Raw genomic sequence first — 24417 nt, 5'->3', positions numbered from 1 at the left:
TTGATCTCAGTGCCTGACCCGCGATCAGTGGTCAATGAGCGTGATAGGGGGAGGGGAAGACAATGGGGGCCCAGTGTGGGGGCACCTCCGTGAGGGACGGTGGGAGAACAAAGGGGCTAGTTAGATAGAGCTCTAGGGGCTAGTGGAATCAAGGGATATGGGGAGAAGGCAGGCACGGGTTACTGATTGTGGATGATCAGCCATGATCACAATGAATGGCGGTGCTGGCTCGAAGGGCTAAATGGCCTCCTCCTGCACCTATGTTCTATGTTTCTATGACCCGGTGAGGAGGGGGGGGGGGGGGGGGGGGGGCACTCTAGTTTAGAATCCTCTGCCCAGGGGATAAACCTGTGTTTGTTTGTTTGTTCATTTGTTCCGGTGATGGTGGCAGCCAGCCAACAGTCGCTTGTCTTTTTCTTTTTTTTTTTCACATTTTACTTGATGTCTTCATGTACCTTGTTGTGTGCTGTGACTGTTGGCAGACCAATTTACCTCCAGGGATGAATAAAGTTCTATCGCATCGTATCGCATCGTTTTAACATTGGGTGGTGGAAACATCCAGTTTTTGCTGCTCTGTTAATAATTGCAAAGTGTGCAAAAGAGACCAAGGTCTTGAATGAAATGCCCCTTCACAAATCATAGAATGGGGTGATACAGTGTGGAAACTGGACCTTCGGTCCAACTTCCCCACATTGGCCAACGTGTCCCAGCTACACTAGTCCAACTTGCATGCATTTGGCCCATATCCCTCCAAACCCGTCCGATCCATGTACCTGTCTAACTGTTTCTGAAATGTTTCTTAAATGTTGGGATAGTCCCTGCCTCAACTATCTCCTCTGGCAGTCCATGCACAAATAACGGATAAAAACACCAAGTACTCTAGGGACTCAGCGGGTCAGGCAGCATGTGAGAAGGGGGTGGACAGGCAAGGTTTCGGGTTGGGACCCTTCTGTTTTTTAACTCAGAGGAAAAGGAATACAGGGCATACATAGAGCTGGAAGGGAACAATATCACACTGGATGGAGGAAAGATGGCAAAGGAGGACAGGGTAAAGATCTTATCATCTTCACCATGGAAAAAGCTCCAGACTCAGTTAAAATGTCTCCCAGTTAGAAATGGTCATTTCCACTTGGTGAATAAAGTATCGATCTTCTCCAACGTGAAAATTATGATATGTGTCAAGAGAATCACTCTGCACTCAGGGCTAATGTTCTTGCCCAATAATTGATAACTTTGCCACAACTACTAAATGCAATTGTCTGTCCTTTAGAATGTTCCCCTTTAGGCTGGAGCATCACAAAATGCTGGAGTAACTCAGCAGGTCAGGCAGCATCTCAGGAGAGAAGGAATGGGTGTCGTTTCGGGTCGAGACCCTTCTTCAGACTGATGTCAGGGGAGGGGGCGGGACTGAAGAAGGGTCTCGACCCGAAACGTCACCCATTCCTTCTCTCCTGAAATGCTGCCTGACCCGCTGAGTTACTCCAGCATTTTGTGATGCCTTCGATTTGAACCAGCATCTGCAGTTATTTTCCTCCACCCTTTACAATTATGATGCTGGATTACCTGCACCTTAAATTACAATCGGCCCAAGGGAGCCAATGGGCCTCACTTAAACTCTACTATTTTCTTACGGAGTTGGTTTATTTGAAGCTGTTCTTTCTTCCAATTCCAACATATTTAGTACATGGTGTGCTCATCTATCTCACACGATAAAATAACATTTCCAAAAGTAAGGTCAGGTTTTCAAAATTTGCTGAAAAAGAATTCTTGCATGAAAGGTGATGCAGCTGTAGAGTTGCTGCCCTTCAGCACTTGCAGCGCCAGAGACAAGTCTTCAGTAAGGTGGTGCAGCCAGAGACCAGGCTTCAGAAAGGTGGTGCAGCCAGAGACATGTCTTCAGTAAGGTGGTGCAGCCAGAGACCAGGCTTCAGTATGGTGGTGCAGCCAGAGACCAGGCTTCAGTAAGGTGGTGCAACCAGAGACCAGGCTTCAGAAAGGTGGTGTAGCTGTAGAGTTGCTGCCCTTCAGCACTTGCAGCGCCAGAGACAAGTCTTCAGTCCCGACTACGGGCGCTGTCTGCACGGAGTTTGTACGTTCTCCCCGCGACCGCATGGATTTTCTCCGAGATCTTTGGTTTCCTCCCACACTCCAAAGACGTACAGGTTTGTAGGTTAATTGGCTACTTGGTATTAGTCCCAATTGTGCCTAGTGTGTGTAGGGTAGTGTTAATGTGTGGGGATCGCTGGTCGGTGCGGACTCGGTGGGTCGAAGGGCCTGTTTCCGTGCTGTAGCTCTAAACTAAACTAAACTAAAAATGCAGAAAATAAAATATATTGCAATGTAATTTTTCAATTACATTTTGCTCTTAATTTTTAAAACCTATCCTTAATTTCTCAGGAATATTTAAAGCAAATAAAATCAGATTTAGTCCATCTGCTGTCTGTAGTAATTGTTCTATAACGACAGTAATTAAAACTCAATCTTTTTTCCATTAGAATGTTATGTACCATTGGGTGCACAGTGGACAAACAGTGCGTGAACACAAGCCACCACAAGCACATTTTGGAAGGACAGATTGCCAGCAAAGGCCTTGAAGTGCTGCCGACATTTTCTAGCACAACCCCGGCTATAATTTTCGATGCGTGTGAACAAAAATCCAACAAAGATGTTTTGTACTCCAGCTCCTTGGGACAGCCAAATCTGGTGGTGAGCTGTGGAAAATGGCTCAAAGTATGATCCTACTTCTCTACACAATGAACAACTCATAGCAGGAAAATGGCTGAGGGATTTGTGTTTGGCTTCAGTTCCTGACAAAGATCAGGGGCAAACATCAGGTACTATGTTGAAAATTGCACTGCATATCAAAGCAAAGGAGGACAAGGCATTGAGGTTCCCTTCACCAACTGATTACCCAACTGTTTGCATGAACTTGAATGCCCAGGAATGCCTAGGAATGAAAGAGATCACAAACGATGGTGGACACCACCAGGTCGATCATGGGTACTGACCTTCCCACTGTCAAAGACCCACCACACACTCATTTCACTCTCACCATCGGAAATAAGGTATGGGAGTCTGAAAACTGCGAGCTCCAGGTTTAAGAACAGCTTCTTCCCAACAACCATCAGGCACTTGAATGCAACAGGACTCTAATTAAACTATGAACTGCGAACTATCTAAGAATTTTGGGCTTTTAGAGTCATAGAGTGATACAGTGTGGAAACAACCCTTTCAGTCCAACTCGCCCACACCGGCCAACAATGGCCCAGCTACACTAGTCCCACTTGCCTGCGCTTGGTCCATATCCCTCCAAACCTGTCCTATCCATGTACCTGTCCAACTGTTTCTTAAACGATGGGATAGTCCCAGCCTCAACTACCTCCTCTGGCAGCTCGTTCCATACACCCCACCACCCTCTGTGTGAAAAGGTTACCCCTCGGATTCCTATTAAATCTTTTCCCCTTCACCTTGAACCTATGTCCTCTGGTCCTCGATTCCCCTACTCTGGGCAAGGGACTCTGTGCATCTACAAGATCTATTTCTTTCTTGATTTTATACCCAATTCTATACACAAATGTTGAGAATACTCAGCAAGTCAGACAGCATCTATTCCTCTCATGATTTTGTATACCTCTGTAAGATCACCCCTCATCCTCCTGCACTCCATGGAATAGAGACCCAGCCTACTCAACCTCTCCCTATAGCTCACACCCTCTAGTCCTGGCAACATCCTCGTAAATCTTTTCTGAACCCTTTCAAGCTTGACAATATCTTTCCTATAACATAGTGCCCAGAACTGAACACAATATTCTAAATGCGGTCTCACCAACGTCATGTACAACTGCAACATGACCTCTCAACTTCTATACTCAATACTCTGACTAATGAAGGCCAAAGTGCCAAAAGCCTTTTTGACCACCTTATCTACCTGCAACACAACCTTCAAGGAACCATGCACTTGTACTCCTAGATCCCTCTGCTCTACAACACTACCCAGGGGCCTACCATTTACTGTGTATGTCCTGCCCTTGTTCGACATCCCAAAATGTAACACCTCACACTTCTCTGTATTAAATTCCATCAACCATTCCTCCACCCACCTGGCCAATCGATCCAGATCCTGCTGCAATCTTTCACAACCATCTTCACTGTCTGCAAAACCATTCACTTTTGTATCATCAGCAAACTTGCTAATCTTGCCCTGTATGTTCTCATCCAAATCATTGATGTAGATGACAAACAGCAACGGGCCCAGCACTGAACCCTGAGGCACACCACTAGTCACAGGCCTCCAGTCCAAGAAGCAACCTTCCACCATCACCCTCTGCTTCCTTCCAAGGAGCCAATGTGCCATCCATTCAGCTACTTCTCCCTGGATCACATGTGATCTAACCTTCCAGAGCAGCCTACCATGCGGAACCTTGTCGAATGCCTTACTGAAGTCCATGTACACAACATCTACAGCTCTGCCCTCCTCGACCTTTTTGGTCACGTCTTAAAAAAAATCAGTCAGATTTGTGAGGCTCGACATCCCACAACAAAACCTTGCTGACTGTCCCTAATCAGCCCTTGCCCATCCAAATGCCTGTATAACCTATCCCTCAGAATACTCTCCAGTAACTTACCAACTACAGATGTTAAGCTCACCGGCCTATAGTTCCCAGCATTTTCCCTGCAGCTCTTCTTGAAGTTCCACTCTCTCTCTAGTTTCCCTTTCCCCCCTTATCTATGCACTACAACTCTCGTGTGTTTGTTTGTTTGTTCCTGAACTACAGCCAAAATGGTACACGATCGAAAGACAATTTTAGGCCCACCTTACTCACCATTGCCCCTTTGATGCTAATGGAAGAAGTCTCATTGAAATTGGTGTTATATTTTTTAAGTTATTCACATTTTAAAGTTTAAATCTATCTCCTTGGGAGGGAGGGGGCAGGGAGGGGGGGTGGAGGGGGGATATGGGGGTTGAGGGGGATGGGAATGGGGGATTGAGAGGGAGGGGGTTGAAGGGAAGGGGGAAAGGGGAAGGGGATGGGGAGGGGGAGGGGAGGAGGGGAGGAGGGGGAGAAGAGGAGGGGGGAGAGGGGGAGGGGGAGGGGGGAAGAGAGGGTGCTGGCCAAAGCAGGAGAGTATTGGGCCCAACAGGTCCACTTGGTCTAGTGAATTTATAAAATCTTTTGGGATTGTCCTTAATGCTACCAGCCAGAGCTATCTCCTGGCCCCTTTTTGCCCTTCTGCTTTCCTTTTTCAGTTTACTCCTTAGTCCCTGAAACTCCTCCAGGGATGCACTTGATCCCAGCTGCCTGTACCTGTCCCATGCATCCTTCTTGTTTTTCACCAATGCCTCAATTTCCCTCGTCAGCCAAGCTTCCTTACATTTGCCTGCTTTGCCCTTCACTCTAACGGGGATGTACATATCCTGAGCTATCGTCAGCACTTTAAAAAACATTCCACTTGGCCGATGTTCCTTTCCCCTCAAATAACCTGCTCCAGTCAACTTGAGCGAGACCTTCTGTCGTCCCCTCAAAGTTGGCCTTACCCCAGTTGAGCATTTTAACATATGGACCCTCTCCGTCCCGATCCATAACTATCTTAAACCTGATCGAACTGTGGTCACTGGTCCCAAAAGGCTCCTCCACACACACTTCATTAACTTGCCTGTCCCAATTTCCCACTACTAGATCCAGCGTTGCCCTCTCAAGTGTGGGGGCCTCCACATACTGCTTAACAAAACTCTCCTGAACACCTTTGAGGAATTGCACCCCATTTAAACGTTTGCACTAATGTTGGGGTTATTAATTTATTAATTTATTAATTTATTTTTTGTTTTGTTTATTAAGTGTTATCTTATTGTGTTTATGGGCCTAAGATAGACAAAAAAAGCTGGAGTAACTCAGCAGAATAGGCAGCATCTCTGGAGAGAAAGGATTTTTGGGTCGAGACCCTTCTTCAGACTGGTTAGGGGTAAGGGAATGCGAGAGATATAGACGGTGATGTGGAGAGATAAAGAACAATGAATGCAAAAAAGTAACGATGATAAAGGAAGCTGTTTGTGGGGTGAAAATGAGAAGCTGGTGTGACTTGGGTGGGGGAGGGATAGAGAGAGAGAGGGAATGCCGGGGCTACCTAAAGTTAGAGAAATCAATATTCACACCACTGGGCTGTAAGCTGCCCAAGCGAAATATGAAATGCTGTTCCTCCAATTTGCGTTTAGCCTCACTCTGACAATGGAGGAGACCGAGGACAGAAAGGTCAGTGTGGGAATGGGAAGGAGAATTAAAATGTCCAGCAACCGGGAGATCAGGTTGGTTCACGTGGGCTGAGCGAAGATGTTCCGCTAAACGATCACCCAGTCTGTGTTTGGTCTCGCTGATGTGTAAGAGTCCACATCTTGAACAACGGACACAGTGGATGAGGTTGGAGGAGGTGCAAGTGAACCTCTGTCTAACCTGAAAGGACTGTCGGGGTCCCTGGACAGAGTCGAGGGAGGAGGTGTAGGGACAGGTGTTGTATCTTCTGTACCTGGGGAGGGAGTGGTTTGGGTGGGAAGGGATGAGTTAACCAGGGATTTGCAGAGGGAGCGGTCTCATTTGAATGTACTTATTTGCATGCACTCATTTGAGGTATTCTCAGGCTGTTTGAAGAAGGGAGAAAAGTTATGTGCAGGAAGTAACAAAGACCACATCCATTGAGGATGGGAGACAACATATTCTCCTTGATAATTCTCCATACCAGTGCCCTGCAAGGATGGATTCTCAGTCCCTTCCTGTTCTTCCTCTACACTCACAGATCTGAGGGCAAATGCAGCTCTAACTCCAAGTTTGCAGATGACATTGGCGTAGTGAGACAGATCGTGACCAATACCGTGACACAGAGCAGGATGGAGATAGAGAGCTTTCTTCAGGAACATGGTGTCAAGATGATAACCTCTCCTTCAATATCAGCAAGCTGAAGGAGCTGGATATTGACTTCAGGAAACGAGGTGGTGTAGCTGCCCCAATCAGCATCATGGTGCAGAGGTGAGGTCATCCATAGCTTCACTCCCTCAGCAAATATCATCAACAATTTGTCCTGTACCACCCACATAGAAGCTGCAGCCAAGAAACCACACCAGCCCCTCTGTGTAGGAAGGAACTGCAGATGCTGGTTTAAACCAAAGATAGACACAAAAAGCTGGAGTAACTCAGCGGGACAGGCAGCATCTCTGGAGAAAAGGAATAGGTGACGTTTCGGTTCAAGACTAGGGTTGCCAACTGTTCCATATTAGCCGGGACATCTCGTATTTTGGGCTAAATTGGTTTGGCCCGTACAGGACCGCCCTTGTCCTTTATTAGGCCCGGGGGGCGCTGTAGGCCTGGACGTTGTAGATCAGACAGTGTATGTCCAAACAGTGTTGGTCCGGACAGTGTAGGTCCCGATAGTGTAGATCCGGACAGTGTAGATCCAAACAGTGTAGATCCGGACAGTGTAGGTCCGGACAGTGTAGGTCCGGACAGTGTAGGTCCGGACTGTGTAGGTCCGGACTGTGTAGGTCCAGACAGTGTAAATCCAGACAGTGTATGTCCGGACAGTGTAGGTTCGGACAGTGTAAGTTCGGACAGTGTAGGTCCAGACAGTGTAGATCCGGACAGTGTAGATCCGGACAGTGTAGGTCCAGACAGTGCAGGTCCGGACAGTGTGGGTCCCGATAGTGTAGATCCGGACAGTGTAGGTCCAGACAGTGCAGGTCCGGACAGTGTGGGTCCCGATAGTGTAGATCCGGACAGTGTAGGTTCGGACAGTTTAGGTCTGGACATTGTAGATCCGGACAGTGTAGGCCCGGGGGCCCGGGTACCGCCCATCGGAAGTTGTGTGGCAACCCGCCTCCCGGCCCGGGCGGCCGCCAGATACGGGACAAGGTGACATCACTGCCCGCGCCCCACGTGACCTCATCCAGCCAGCGTCCATGTGCTCCCGCTCCACCAACGACGGCACCCCGGGCCGGGAGGCGGGTTGCTACGCAAGCTCCGTTAGGCAAACACACTTGGCCCCGCTCCCCGAACACACTCTGTTAGCCTACACTGTCCAGGCCTACAAGGGCCCCTGGGCCTACAGTGTCTGGGCCTACAGTGTCCTACAGTGTCCGCGGGCCTAATATGGACAAGGGCGGTCCCGCACAGGACAAACCAATTTAGCCCAAAATACGTGATGTCCCGGCTAATAAGGGGCAGTTGGCAACCCTGGCTACTCCAGTGGTTCACTCCTGCACATCTGCACTGTCAGATTGGAGTGTTCGTGCAATTAAAACCCACAGGTTTCAAGGATTAACCCATTTAAATATGACATTAATCCTGATTGATTTGTAAAATGCTTGACAGCCTTTCTCTAAATGTAGTGGTAATACAAGGACCTTAAAAGGCAGGACATGAAATGAAATTGAACCTCACAGACCAGGAAAGCTGCATTTAATTCCCAGAAACTCACTTATTTCAACTGGGGAAGCAGAGATATTGAAATTGAACTCACTGACCTTTGATGTGCCTTGCATCTGTTTGGATTAAGGCAGAATAGGCTAGAAATATTAGTTAACAACGACAATAATTTTAATTTAGATATCATCTTTAACTACCCGAAACGTCACCCATTCCTTCTCTCCAGAGATGCTGAGTTACTCCAGCATTTTGCGTTGATCCCAAGGTTCTTCACAGGATGCCATTAAACAAAAGCAGTTACAATGACTGATATAAAGAAATATTAGAGCAGGTGACCAAAATATTAACTGTAGAGGTGGATTTTGAAGAGTGCTTTAAAGGAATAAAGATGGGAATTCTAGAGCTGAGGAGTTTGGCTGCCCTTTGGCAACTTTGGAGGAGGAATTAACCAAAGAGGCCAACTTTGGAGGAGGAATTAAATTTGTGGATGCTCAAGGAACCAAAACTGGACAAGCGTTGACATCCCAGATGGTTGCCATGGAGATAGACATGGATGAGGCCCATGCCCACACCCAGAAAGCAACCATCAGAATTATAAAATCACACTTCTGTTTGGAGGTGATGAACGGGACTCATGAGATTGCAGAACCTTGAATAACCCCCTGGTTGCATAGACTAGATTGAGGGAGACCAGCCTTTAGACTTCTCTTTACTTTGGAAATGTAGCATGGAAACAAGCCCTTCAGCCCACTGAGTCCGCGCACACCAACACTATCCTACACTCTAGGAACAATTATACCATTTTTACCGAAGCCAATTAACCTACAAACCTGTACGTATTTGGAGTGTGGGAGGAAACCGGAGCACCTGGGGAAAACCCAGGTAGTCACAGGGAGAACGTACAAACTCCGTACAGACAGGACTTGTAGTCAGGATCCAACCCATGCATCTGGCTCTGTAAGGCAGCAACTCTACCGGTGTGCCACTGTGCCATATTGCAAAGGTGGAAATAGTCACTATTCCATTTTGGGACACGTAGGTGGTCTTAGCTTTGAGTTAAATATACTGTAACACCATGTGAAAAGTCACTGAGCCACTTGGCATATCAGAATAGTCAAGACAAGAGATAACTGAGATGGAGACAAGGGGTTCAGAGCAGAGAAGCTGAGGGAAAATGTAGAGCTGGGTGAAAAACAGATAATGAGGAAAACACTCAGCAGGTCAGGTAGCATCTGTGGACAGAGAAACTGTTATCGTTTGAAGTCCTAGAATCTTAAATAAGGACATTCTACAAAGAGTCTGTGTCCTGATACATTTATTATTCCACTTTTTACACATATACACTGCCTGACTTGCTGTTTTTCGCATTGGCTGTTTCCACATTGTCTGTAGAAAAGGGCGTTTCCAACATTTTCTGATTTTATTTCAGATATTTAGCATTTAGATTTAAAAAATTGCATGTGGCCCTTGCAGTGACACGTTGGCACAGTGGTAGAGTTACCGCCTTACAGCGCCAGAGACCCGGTTCGATGCTGACTACGGGTGCTGTCTGTACGGAGTTGGTACCTTCTCCCCGTGACCTGCGTGGATTTTCTCCAAGATCTTTGGTTTCCTCCCACACTCCAAAGATGTAGGTTAATTGGCTTTGTATAAATATAAATTGTCCCGGGTGTGTGTGGGATAGTATTAGTGTGCGGGGATCGCTGATTGGTGCGGACTCGGTGGGCCAAAAGGCCTGTTTCCGCGCTACATCTCTAAAAAAAAGCTAAATGAGATTGGGTAGATGGGAACAGTCGGTATTCCTAATGGGAGGTTTTAACATTGAGTTAAATATAACACATGTGAAACGTTTTTGTGCATTTGTGAAGAGCTTCACTCGATGTTAACAGTTTCTGTCCACCAACATCTCTAAACTAAACTAAACTAAACATGACCTAACTGTCTAATTCATTTCTAGCATTTTAACTTTAGATTCACAGCATCTGAAGTACTTTGTATTTAATTTAGTATTCATTTCGAGTCATAAAGTCAATGTCGTAGCCATACAGCACAGAAACAGGCCCTTTCATCCAACTTGACCATGCTGACCAAAATGCCCCATTCAAACTAGTCCCACCATCCAACGTTTGACCCATATCCCTCTAATCCTATCCATGTACCTGTTTAAATGTCTTTTAAATGTTGTGATTGTACCTGCTTCAACTACCACCTCTGGCTGTTCATTCCATATGTTCACCACCCTCTGAGGGAAAAAGATGCCTCTCAGGTTCCTAGTAAATGCTGATAAGTGTGAGGTGCTGCATTTTGGTAGGACAAATCAAAATAGGACGTACAGGGTAAATGGTAGGGAATTGAGGAATGCAGTGGAACAGAGGGATCTGGGAATAACTGTGCATTGTTCCCTGAAGGTGGAATCTCATGTGGATAGGGTGGTGAAGAAGGCGTTTGGTATGCTTGCCTTTATAAATCAGAGCATCGAATATAGAAGTTGGGATGTAATGTTGAAATTGTACAGGGCATTGGTGAGGCCGAATCTGGAGTATGGTGTGCAGTTCTGGTCGCCAAATTATAGGAAGGATGTCGACAAAATGGCAAGGGTACAGAGGAGATTTACTAGAATGTTGCCTGGGTTTCAGCACTTAAGTTACAGAGAGAGGTTGAACAGGTTGGGTCTTTATTCTTTGGAGCGTAGAAGGTTGAGGGGGGACTTGATAGAGATTTAAAAAAATTTAAGAGGGACGGACAGAGTTGACGTGGGTATGCTTTTCTCTTTGAGAGTGGGGAAGATTCCAACAAGGGGACATAACTTCAGAATTAAGGGACAAAAGTTTAGGGGTAACATGAGGGGTAACTTCTTTACTCAGAGGGTGGTGGCTGTGTGGAATGAGCTTCCAGTGGAAGTGGTGGAGGCAGGCTCGATTTTATTATTTAAGAGTAAATTGGATAGGTATATGGATGGGAGGGGATTGGAGGGTTATGGTCTGAGAGCAGGTAGATGAGACTAGGTCAGAGAAAGTGGTCGGCGTGGACTGGTAGGGCCAAACGGGCCTGTTTCCGTGCTGTAATTGTTATATGGTTATATGGTTAAATGTTTCTGCTCTCACTGTAAACCTATGTCCTTTGGTACTTGATTCCCCAACTCTGGGTAATAGACTGTGCTTGCACCCCATCTTTTACCTTCATGATCTTGTATACCTCTATAAGATCACACCTTAGCCTCCTGCGCTCCAAGGAATAAGGTCTTGGCCTGCAGTAGGATATCAGATTCACTGGTAAGGGGGCGTGCTGTGATTCTCAGTCCAATATTGCCAAGAGAGGCTTCACACTGGGACATTGTGGATGAAGCACTCGGAAGATATTTTTGCAAATGTTACCAGCATTGAGTTAGAGGTCTCTCATCGATAACATATACAGCTGTGTAGGATCTGTACCTGTGCAGATGAAGCTTGGTAACCCGCCATAGATTAGATCATCGTTGTCTGGTAGAATAAATGGGCATCGGGCCTGAACTTCCAAGCAGTATTGCTTACAAGGAATCCTGCGTGGACACAGAAGCTGTGAGGCTTTGAAATACTCCGAGCACAGCCATGCTTTGTAGACTACCTAAAAAAACAAGGGGGGGGAGATTTGGGTGTGGGGTTTGAGGTCAGAAAAGAAAACAAAAACATATTTAGTAAGCGTTTATCAATCTTCTGGCCTCTGGATGGCCTGAAACACTTCTTTTTAAAGTATTAATGTTGTATAGCACATTTAAACCACAAAACTATCACACAGTCAAATGTAAGGTCCCATGCCCTTTATTTGTTGCTTATTGCCCAAGACCTGATGTGAGTTTTTGCATGACATTACATGCATGATTACTGAAGTGTGCTAACCCCACAAACTCAATTCATGACCCCAAAGGGTCTCATCTTGCATCTCAATAAATTCTGAAACGGCACGGTGTCGCAGCGGTAGAGTTGCTGCCTTACAGCACCAGAGACTGGGTTTCATCCTGGCCACGGGTGCTGTCTGTATGGAGTTTGCCGGTTCTCCCTGTGACCACATGGGTTTTCACCGGCTTTCCTCCCACACTCCAATGACGTACAGGTTTATAGTTTAATTGGCTTTGGTGAAATTATACATTGTCCCGAGCATGTGTAGGATATTGCTAGTGTGTGGGGATCGCTTGTTGGCATGGACTCAGTGGGCTGAAGGGCCTGTTTCCGCACTGTACTTCTAAACTAAATGTCCGTGTGTTTCAGATAATCATTTTCAGTAAAATGTAATTTGAGTGGATAAGGTAGATTACAAACATGAAACTTGGTGTCTCAGTGATGTGTGAAAGGTTTATTGTTTGTTTCAATTAAGAAAACTCTCTCTTCAGGGCAGAAGACGCTTCCAGTCCGAGCGGCATCCAGGCAAGGAGACTCGACCGGGGAGACCGAAGTCAGGAAGTGCCATAGTAGTGGGTGACTCCATTGCCCGAGGTACGGACAGTAGATTCTGTGACGGCAGGAGGGACTTGAGGATGGTCTGTTGCCTCCCTGGTGCCAGGGTTCAAGACATCACAGACCGGCTTCAGAACATCCTAGCGCGGGAAGGCGATCAACCAGAAGTCGTTGTGCACGTGGGCACGAACAGCGTCGGGAGGAAGAGGAAGGAGATACTGCGATGTGAGTTTAGAGAGTTAGGAAGAAGACTGAAAAGTAGGACGTCGAAGGTGGTTGTCTCTGGACTGCTACCTGTAACTCGTGCTAGTGAGGGCAGGAACAGAGAGATCGGGGATATGAATGTATGGCTGAGGGGCTGGTGCAGGGAGCAGGGATTTAGATTTCTAGACCACTGGGATCTCTTCTGGGGTAGGGGTGACCTGTACAAAAGGGACGGGTTACACCTTAACAGCAGGGGGACCAACATTCTGGCAGGCAGGTTTGCTAGTGCTGCATGTGCGACTTTAAACTAAGTAGTGGGGGGAGGGGTTGACAAACTGGGAATATGAAGATGGAGTTAAAGGGGAAGTAAATACAGGAGAAATTGCAAAGGACTCTCGAATAAATGGGGAGGGAAGTTCTAGAAGGGATAAGAGAGGGGAGGTGAATACCAAAGTTAAAGTGTTGTATTTAAATGCGCGACGTATAAAAAATAAAGTGGATGAGCTTGAGGCTCAGTTAGACATTGGCAAGTATGATGTTGTGGGAATCACAGAGACATGGCTACAAGAGGACCAGGGCTGGGAACTAAATATTCAGGGGTACACAACGTATAGAAAAGACGGACAGGTGGGCAGAGGGGGTGGGGTTGCTCTGTTGGTGAGGAATGATATTCACTCCCTTGCAAGGGGTGACATAGAATCAGGAGATGAAGATTCAGTATGGATAGAAATGAGAAATTGTAAGGGTAAAAAGACCCTAATGGGAGTTATCTACAGGCCCCCAAACAGTAGCCTCGACATAGGGTGCAAGTTGAATCAGGAGATAAAATTGGCATGTCGCAAATGTAATGCTACGGTGGTTATGGGAGATTTCAACATGCAGGTAGACTGGGAAAATCAGGTTGGTAATGGACCCCAGGAGAGAGATTTTGTGGAGTGCCTCCGAGATGGATTCTTAGAACAGCTTGTACTGGAGCCTATTAGGGAGAAGGCAATTCTGGATTTAGTGTTGAGTAATGAACCTGATCTGATAAGGGGACTAGAGGTAAAAGAGCCATTAGGAGGCAGTGATCCTAATATGATACGTTTTAATCTAGAAATTGAGAGGGAGAAGGGAAAATCGGAAGTGTCAGTATTACAGTATAGCAAAGGGGATTACAGAGGCATGAGGCAGGAGCTGGCCAGATTTGACTGGAAGGAGGCCCTAGCAGGGAAGACGGTGGAACAGCAATGGCAGGTATTCCTGGGAATAATGTAGAAGTTGCAGGATCAATTCATCCCAAAGAGGAGGAAAGATTCTAAGGGGAGTAAGAGGCACCCGTGGCTGACAAGGGAAGTCAAGGACAGCATAAAAATAAAAGAGAATAAGTATAACATAGCAAAGAAGAGTGGGAAGCCAGAGGATTGGGACTCTTTTAAAGAGCAACAGAAGATAACTAAACAGGCAATACGGGGAGAAAAGATGAGGTACGAAGGTAAGCTAGCCAATAATATAAAGGAGGATAGTAAAAGCTTCTTTAGGTATGTGGAGGAAAAAAATAGTTAAGGCAAATGTGGGTCCCGAAGACAGAAGCAGGGGAATTTATTACGGGGAACAAGGAAATGGCAGACGAGTTGAACCGGTACTTTGGATCTGTCTTCACTAAGGAAGATACAAGCAATCTCCCAGATGTTCTAGTGGCCAGAGATACTAGGGTGACGGAGGAACTGAAGGAAATTCACATTAGGCAGGAAATGGTGTTGGGTAGACTGATGGGACTGAAGGCTGATAAATCCACAGGGCCTGATGGTCTGCATCCCAGGGTACTTAAGGAGATGGCTCTAGAAATCATGGACACATTGGTGTAAGAAAATAACTGCAGATGCTGGTACAAATTGAAGGTATTTATTCACAAAATGGACACATCTATGTTCTATAGATTCAGGATCAGTTCCTGTGGATTGGAGGGTAGCTAATGTTATCCCACTTTTAATGAAAGGAGGGAGAGAGAAAACATGAAATTATAGATCAGTTTGTCTGACATCAGTGGTGGGGAAGATGCTGGAGTCAATTATAAAAGACAAAATTGCAGAGCATTTGGATAGCAGTATCAGGATTGTTCTGAGTCAGCATGGATTTATGAAGGGGGAATCATGATTGACTAATCTTCAGGATTTTTTTGAGGATTTAACTAGGAAAATGGACAGGGGAGAGCTGATGGATGTGGTGTACCTTGACTTTCAGAAAGCCTCCACATAGGAGATTAGTGGGCAAAATTAGAGCACATGGTATTGACATGGATAGAAAATTGGTTGGTAGACAGAAAGCAAAGAGTGGGGATAAATGGGTTCCTTTCAGAATGGCAGGCAGTGACTAGTGGGGTACCGCAAGGCTCAGTGCTGGGACCGCAGTTATATACAATATACATTAATGACTTGGATGCAGGGATTAAAAGTACCATTAACAAATTTGCAGGTGACACAAAGCTGGGGGGCAGTGTGAACTGTGAGGAAGATGCTATGAGGTTGCAGGGTGACCTGGACAGGTTGCGTGAGTGGGCGGATGCATGGCAGATGCAGTTTAATGTGGATACGTGTGAGGTTATCCACTTTGGTGATAAGAATAGGATGGCAGATTATTATCTGAATGGTATCAAGTTAGGAACAGGGGACGTACAACAAGATCTGGGTGTCCTAGTGCATCAGTCACTGAAAGGAAGCATGCAGGTACAGCAGGCAGTGAAGAAAGCCAACGGAATGTTGGCCTTCATAACAAGAGGAGTTGAGTATAGGAGCAAAGAGGTCCTTCTGCAGTTGTACAGGGCCCTAGTGAGACCGCACCTGGAGTACTGTGTGCAGTTTTGGTCTTCAAATTTGAGGAAGGATATTCTTGCTATTGAGGGCGTGCAGTGTAGGTTTACTAGGTTAATTCCCGCAATGGTGGGACTATCATATGTTGAAAGACTGGAGCGACTAGGCTTGTATACACTGGACGTTAGAAGGATGAGAGGGGATCTTATTGAAACATATAAGATTATTAAGGGGTTGGACACGTTAGAGGCAGGAAACATGTTCCCAATGTTCGGGGAGTCCAGAACAAGGGGCCACAGTTTAAGAATAAGGGGTAGGCCATTTAGAACAGAGATGAGGAAAAGCTTTTTCAGTCAGAGAGTTGTAAATCTGTGGAATTCTCTGCCTCAGAAGGCAGTGGTGGCCAGTTCTCTGAATGCTTTCAAAAGAGAGCTAGATAGAGCTCTTAAGGATAGCGGAGTCAGGGGGTATGGGGAGAAGGCAGGAACGGGGTACTGATTGAGAATGATCAGCCATGATCACATTGAATGGCGGTGCTGGCTCAAAGGGCCAAATGGCCTCCTCCTGCACCTGTTGTCTATTGTCTTAATGGGCTGCTGAGAAAATAAGATCTGGGGGAGTCGATATGGATTTCTGAATGGGAATTATATTCAACTAATCTGTCATTGAAGTTGTCACTAATGGAATAGTTATGGGAAGACCAGTCGACCTTCAGGACACCTGTGAATAGTGCCAAATGAGATTATTGGTGAAAGTAAGAATGTGGTTAATAAAACGGAAGTCTCAGAGTCCGAGGAAAGGTCCTGCCCCAAACCGTTAGCTGTCCATTCCATCCACAGATGCTGCCTGGCCTACTGAGTTCCTCCAACACTTTGTGTTTAGCGCAAGATTCAAGCTTCTGCATTTCTTTGCATCTCTGTTCTGATTAAAATACTGCCCTGGTCTGTGGACTGGTCAGTGTACAGTGCACAGGTTCTTGGCTTGGTGGTTGTGATTAATGGGGTGCAATAGGGATAGGTGCTGGGACCAAGCTGTTAACAATCCACGTCAATAAGACAGATGGGTAATTCAAATGTAATTTATACGTCTGCTGATCATGCTGTGTGGTGTCAGGAGAATGTAGAAGCAACAAGAGGATGTGGGCAATGGTTAAGCAACAGGCAAAGATGTGGCACATGAAGTATTATATGAATACAATGGGAGTTATTCCATTTTGGTAGAAAGAAAATAGAAATATAGTGTTTTTTTCAATGAATGTAAGCTGTGAATGTACGGACAGTAAAACATCGGTCACTGCACGTTGAACAATGAACTGATCAATGTACACAGTTAGAGTCATAGAGTAATACAGTGTGGAAACAGGCCCTTCGGCCCAACTTGCCCACACTGGCCAACAATGTTCCAGCTACCCTAGTCTCAGCTGCCTGCGCTTAATCCTTGTCCCCCCCAAACCTGTCCTATCCATGTACCTGTCTAACTGTTTTTTAAAAGTTAGGATAGTCCCAACCTCAACTACCTCCTCTGGCAGCCTGTTCCATACACCCACCACCCTCTGTGTGAAAAAGTTACCCCTCAGATTCTTATTAAATCTTTTCCCCTTCACCTTGAACCTATGTCCTCTGGTCCTCGATTTACTTACTCTGGGCAAGAGACTGTGCATCTACCCGATCTATTCCTCTCATGATTTTATAAGATCACGCCTTATAAAATAGAAACCCAGCCTCTCCGTATAGCTCACACCCTCTAGTCCTGGCAACATCCTCGGAAAAAAATGTTGTGATGTTGTACACTGTCATCCCATCTCTTTAATTGATTGTGTTGATTGAAAGATACAGTATGGAAACAGGCCCTTCGGCCCACTCAATACACGCCGACCATCGATCACCTGTTCACAGGAGTTCTATGTTATCCTACTTTCTCATCCACGCCCTAGAGGCTGGAGGCTATTTAACGTTGACAATTTACCTACAAACCCACAAGTCTTTGGGATGTGGCGGGAAAATGGAGAAAACATGCGTTCTCAGGGCAGTCACGGTGGCGCAGAGGTAGAGTTGTTGCCTTACAGCGAATGCAGCGCCAGAGACCCGGGTTCCATCCCGACTACGGGTGCTGTCTGTACGGAGTTTGTACGTTCTCCCCGTGACCTGCGTGGGTTTCTTCCGAGATCTTCGGTTTCTTCCCACACTCCAAAGACGCACAGGTTTGTAGATAAATAGGCTTGGTAAATGTAAAAATTGTCCCTCGTGGGTATGGGATAGCGTTAATATGCGGGGATCGCTGGTCGGCGTGGACCTGGTGGGCTGAAGGGCCTGTTTCCACGCTATATCTCTAAACTAAGATCATGCAAACTCCAGGCAGATAGCACCCGAGGTCAGGATTGAACCTGGATCCCTGGCGCTGTGAGGCAGCAGCTCCAGAGCTGTGTCACTGTGCAACCCCAAGGTTCACAAGGTATGGGTGCTTCATACATTTATAGGTGCTCGTCTTATTGACCCAGAACCGTGTAGGCAATTGAGTCTCACTTACAGGCCAGAGGAGGCAAGAATGGCAGAGTTTCTTTCTTGAGGGACATTAGTGAACCAGATGGGATTTTTTAATGAGAATTCAGAGGTTTTATGCTAACCGTTACTGAGGTGCGGGGTTTCTATTAATTTCCAGATTTATTTAAAGACTTGAATTCCAATCCTCAGCCCCCGTGGTGGGACTTGAACTCGGGTCTGTAGATCAATGATTCATAAGTCTGGCAGCTGGTGCAGTAAGTGAACCGCAAAGCTCCCAAGAAACTCTAAAATCAAATAGCAAACAGACAATGGTGAACACAACCAGAAGGCTTGTTTATAGACTTCTCGCATACTGCTTGAAGCTTTGAAATCTGCACATCAAATTGATAATCTTTTCAATTACCAGGATAATGCAAAACTTTCTGCTCTGGAGGGCAATAGTGCATTTGGATTTCTTAGTAGTTTTCAGAAGTTTTCTGTCTTAAACATTTTACAGCAAATAGAATGATTTTACACTTAATTTACTGCTAGAAATTTTCATAGAAACATAGAAAATAGGTGCAGGAGTAGGCCATTCGGCCCTTCGAGCCAGCACCGCCATTCAATTTAATCATAGAAACATAGAAAATAGGTGCAGGAGGAAGCCATTCGGCCCTTCGAGCCTGCACCGCCATTCATTGTGATCATCCACAATCAGTAACCTGTGCCCAACTTCTCCCCATATCCCTTGATTCCACTAGCCCCCAGATCTCACTCTCACTTAAATTCATCCAGTGAATTGGCTTCCACTGCCCTCTGAGGCAGAGAATTCCACAAATTCACAACTCTCTGGGTGAAAAAGTTCCTTCTCACCTCAGTTTTAAATGGCCTCCCCTTTATTCTAAGACTGTGGCCCCTGGTCCTGGACTCCCCCAACATTGGGAATATTTTTCCTGCATTTAGCTTGTCTAATCCTTTTATAATTTTATATATCTCTATAAGATCCCCTCTCATCCTTCTAAACTCCAGTGAATACAAGCTTAGTCTTTTCAATCATTCCTCATATGACAGCCCCGCCATCCCAGGGATCAATCTCGTGAACCTACGCTGCATTGTCTCAATTACAAGGATGTCCTTCCTCAAATTAGAAGACCAAAACTGTACACAATACTCCAGATGTGGTCTTACCAGGGCCCTATACAACTGCAGAAGAACCTCTTTATTCCTATACTGAAATCCTCTTGTTATGAAGGCCAACATGCCATTAGCTTTCTTCACTGCCTGCTATACCTGCACGCCAACTTTCAGTGACTGGTGTACAAGGACACCCAGGTCTTGCTGCACCTCCCCCTGACCTAAACTAACACCATTGAGATAATAATCTGCCTCCTTGTTTTTGGCGCCAAAGTGGATAACCTCACATTTATCTATATTATACTGCATCTGCCACGCATCTGCCCACTCACTCAACCTGTCCAGGTCACCCTGCAACCTCCTATCATCCTCTTCACAGTTCACACTGTCACCCAGCTTTGTGTCATCTGCAAACTTGCTAGTGTTACTTCTAATTCCTTCGTCCAAACCATTAATATATATGGTAAACAGTTGCGGCCCCAACACCAAGCCTTGCGGCACTCCACTCGCCACTGCCTGCCATTCTGAAAAGGACCCGTTTAATCCTACTCTTTGCTCCCTGTCTGCCAACCAATTCTCTATCCATGTCAACACCCTACCTCCAATACCATGTGCTCTAATTTTGCTCCCCAATCTCCTGTGCGGGACCTTATCAAAGGCTTTCTGGATACACTACATCCACTGGCTCCCCTTCATCCATTTTACTTGTCACGTCCTCAAAAGTTTCCAGAAGATTAGTCAAGCATGATTTCCCTTTCATAAATCCATGCTGACTTGGACTTATCCTTTGTGTAAGAAAATAACTGCTGATGCTGGTACAAATCGACAAATCGACAGTATTTATTCACAAAATACTGGAGTAACTCAGCAGGTCAGGCAGCATCTCAGGAGAGAAGGAATGGGTGATGTTTTGGGTCGAGACGTCTGAAGAAGGGTCTTGATCCGAAACATCACCCATTCCTTCTCTCCTGAGATGTTGCCTGACCCGCTGAGTTACTCCAGCATTTGGAGACTAAAACTGCACACAGTATTCCAGGTGCGGTCTCACTAGGGCCCTGTACAACTGCAGAAGGACCTCTTTGCTCCTATACTCCTATATTATTATTATTATTATTATATTATTATATTATTATATTATTATTATACTCAACTCCTCTTGTTATGAAGGCCAACATTCCATTGGCTTTCTTCACTGCCTGCTGTACCTGCATGCTTCCTTTCAGTGACTGATGTACTAAGACACCCAGATCACGTTGTACGTCCCCTTTTCCTAACTTGACACCATTCAAATAATAATCTGCCTTCCTATTCTTACCACCAAAGTGGATAACCTCACACTTATCCACATTAAACTGCATCTGCCATGCATCCGCCCACTCACACAACCTGTCCAAGTCACCCTGCAACCTCATAGCATCTTCCTCACAGTTCACACTGCCACCTAGCTTTGTATCATCGGCAAATTTGCTAATGGTACTTTTAATCCCTTCATCCAAGTCATTGACCAGGTCGATATAAGGATATAACAAAAAGAGAAAAGAGAACTCAGACTCAGAAAGGATTCTTGTTTCAAAGCCCCGAAACGTGGACTGATTTCTGTTTTCACAGATGTGTAGGAAAATAACTGCAGATGCTGGTTCAATTTGAAGGTAGACACAAAATGCTGGAGTAACTCAGCGGGTCAGGCAGCATCTCAGGAGAGAAGGAATGGGTGACGTTTCGGGTCTCAACTTGAAACGTCACCCATTCCTTCTCTCCTGAGATGCTGCCTGACCCGCTGAGTTACTCCAGCATTTTGTGTCTACCTTCTGTTTTCACAGATCTTGCTTGACTGGCCGAATTCCATCATTTCTGATTTTGTTTCTGATTCCAGCATCTGCAATATAACCGATGACCACATTGATGTGATGGCTAAGAAGGCACACCAATGCCTTTACTACCTGAAGGGACTGAGGAAATTCAACATGTCTCCAATGACTCTTAGAGACTTCCGCAGACACACCACGGATAACTTGCATCACAACTTGGGCTGGGAACAGCTTTGCCCAAGACCACAAGAAATTGCAGAGAGTTGTGAAGATAGCCCAGTCCATCACACGGACCAGACCTCCCACCACTGAAAGTAAGCATGCAGGTACAGCAGGCAGCGGAGAAAGCTAACAGCATGTTGGCCTTCATAACAAGAGGAGTTGAGTATAGGACCAAAGAGGTCCTTCTGCAGTTGTACAGGGCCCTATTGAGACCGCACCTGGAATATTGTGTGCAGTTTTGGTATCCAAATTTGAAGAAAGACATTCTTGCTATTGAGGGAGTGCAGTTCACGGGGTTAATTTCCAGGATGGCGGGACTGTCTTATGTTGAAAGAATGGAGCGACTGTGCTTGAAAGCACTGGAATTTAGAAGGATGAGAGGGGATCTTATTGAAACATATAAGATTATTAAGGGATTGGACACGCTAGAGGCAGGAAACATGTTCCCGATGTTGGGGGAGTTCAGAACCAAGGGCCACAGTTTAAGAATAAAGGGTAGGCCAGTTAGATCGAAGATGAGGAAAAACTTTTTAATCCAGAGAGTTGTGAATCTGTGGAATTCTCTGCCTCAGAAGGCAGTGGAGGCCAATTCTCTGGATGCTTTCAAGAGAGAATTTAGATAGAGCTCTTAATGATAGGGCAGTCAAGGGATATGGGGAGAAGGCAGGAACGGGGTACTGATTGTGAATGATCAGCCATGATCACAATGAATGGCGGTGCTGGCGCGAAGGGCCGAATGGCCTCCTCCTGCACCTATTGTCTAAGAAAAACACCCAACATGATCAAACATTTGCCTCAGCCTGGTCATTTCTTTTTTGCCTTGCTCCCATTCAACAGAAGATACAGAAGCTTGAAAAACCACATGGCCAGACTCTGAAAGAGCTTCTTCCCCTCTGTTATCAGGTTTCTGAACAGTCCTGCCATAGGCTGAGGTACTGTCTAACTCACCTCTACCCCATTGTGGACATTGGACTTTGTCTGTGGAGCTGATGCACTACAATGCTGAGAATTATATTCTGTACTCTGCCTTATCTATTGTATTTGAGTTTTACTTGATTGTATATAGATAAGGTGGTCAAAAAGGCTTTTGGCACTTTGGCCTTCATCAGTCAGAGTATTGAGTATAGAAGTTGGGAGGTCATGTTGTAGTTGTATAAGACGTTGGTGAGACCACATTTAGAATATTTTGTTCAGTTCTGGGCACCATGTTATAGAAAAGATACAGTTTTGTCAAGCATGAAAGGGTTCAAAAAAGATTTATGAGGATGTTGTCAGGACTAGAGGGTGTGAGCTATTGGGAGAGGTTGAGTAGGCTGGGTCACTATTTCATGGAGCGCAGGAGAATGAGGGGAGATCTTATAGAGGTAAACAAAATCATGAGAGGAATAGATCGGGTAGATGCACAGAGTCTTTTACCCAGAGTAGGGGAATCGAGGACCAGAGGACATAGGTTCAAGATGAAGGAAAAAAGATTTAATAGGAATCCGAGGGGTAACTTTTTCACACAGAGTGTATTGAATAAGCTGCCAGAGGAGGTAATTGAGACTGGGACTATCCCATTGTTTAAGAAACAGTTGGACAGGTACATGGATAGGACAGGTTTGGAGGGTTATGGACCAAGTGCAGGCAAGAGGACGAGTGTAGCTGGAACATTGTTGGCTGGTGAGGGCGAGTTGGGCCGAAGGGCCTGTTTCCACACTGTATCACTCTATCACTCTATGACTCTATTTACATTTAGTATATCTGGTCTGTTTGGAGAGCATGCAGAACAAAGCTTTTCACTGTACTTCAGTACACATGACAATAATAAACCGAAACCAAAGTTTTATTTGCTGGGTACTGCCATTACCTTGAGCTTTAAGATAAGTTCATAACTCATGGGTGACGCAGTGGTAGAGCTGCTGCCTTACAGTGCCAGAGACCCGTGTTCCATCCTGACTATGGGTGCTTGTCTGTACGGATTCTGCAGATTCTCCCCCTGACCTACGTGAGTTATCTCCGCGATCGTCGGTTTCCTCCCACACTCCAAAGATGTATAGATCTGCAGGTTAATTGGCTTGGCATAAATGTAAAATTGTCCCTGGTGTGTGTAGGATAATGTTAGTGTGCGAGGATCATTGTCGGTGTGGACTCGGTGGGCCAAAGTGCCTGATTCCACGCTGTATCTCTAAACTAAAGTAAACTAAACTAAACTTCATAACGTCGCAGTTCATCGGAGCAGAATTTGGCCCTTTGATTAAATGATGAATTCTGGAAGAAGCACAAGGCAAAAAATCACCTAAATCTTGATGGTGTTCATTTGAAAGCTTTTTTTACCATGAGCAGCAGAAATGCTGAGAGGATAATCCATTCTGAAGATGTGCATTCAGCATAACCTCTTCCACCTGACCACTGACAAAGAAACTCCACCAAGGCAATTATGGATTTTTTCCTGCATAAGTTAAAACCAAAAGCATATGGATGCCAGACAATGGCCCAAGTGATATAAAAAACAGGATAGTTCATTCCTGGGCTAAATCACAGACATGATTAATATAATGGGGAACTTGGATAAGGAATGTGTTAACTGCTCCTGCAGTAGCTCCATTTTTCAAGGAATCAACACTCTGCCAGTTTGTGTTCCAGAGACTGGAAAATTGGGAATGGACCAATTATTGTACTATGAGAGCTACTTTGTGTCAAGGCGAAAGGTAAGATTGAGGTGTTGAATGAATGAAAATCATCCCTGATGACATAGGTATAGAATATAAGCAGTTATAAGTTCATAAATTCAGAAGTGATAGGAGCAGAATTAGGCAATTCGGCCCATCAAGTCTACTCCACCATTCAATCATGGCTGATCTATCTCTCCCTCCTAACCCCATTCTCCTGCCTTCTCCCCACAACCCCAGACATCTGTACAAACCAAGAATCTATCTGTCTGCCTTAAAAGTATCTATTTA

The 24417-nt window shown here is 45.5% G+C and overlaps 1 protein-coding gene across 1 annotated transcript in view; it reads right to left on the bottom strand.

The window, feature by feature from the left end:
• Positions 1-24417, bottom strand: part of LOC144600468 (NALCN channel auxiliary factor 2-like) — a 447010-nt gene that overhangs the window by 27248 nt on the left and 395345 nt on the right. The window contains exon 3 of the mRNA XM_078412088.1: positions 11840-12011. Within this exon, the coding sequence (XP_078268214.1) occupies positions 11840-12011 (172 nt within the window). The remainder of the gene's footprint in view (positions 1-11839; positions 12012-24417) is intronic.

Source organism: Rhinoraja longicauda, chromosome 15, assembly GCF_053455715.1.
Source record: "Rhinoraja longicauda isolate Sanriku21f chromosome 15, sRhiLon1.1, whole genome shotgun sequence".
In the NCBI taxonomy this organism is placed as follows: Eukaryota; Metazoa; Chordata; class Chondrichthyes; order Rajiformes; family Arhynchobatidae; genus Rhinoraja; species Rhinoraja longicauda.
Note: the sequence above shows the minus strand (reverse complement) of the source record. Positions and strands in the feature narration are given on the sequence as shown.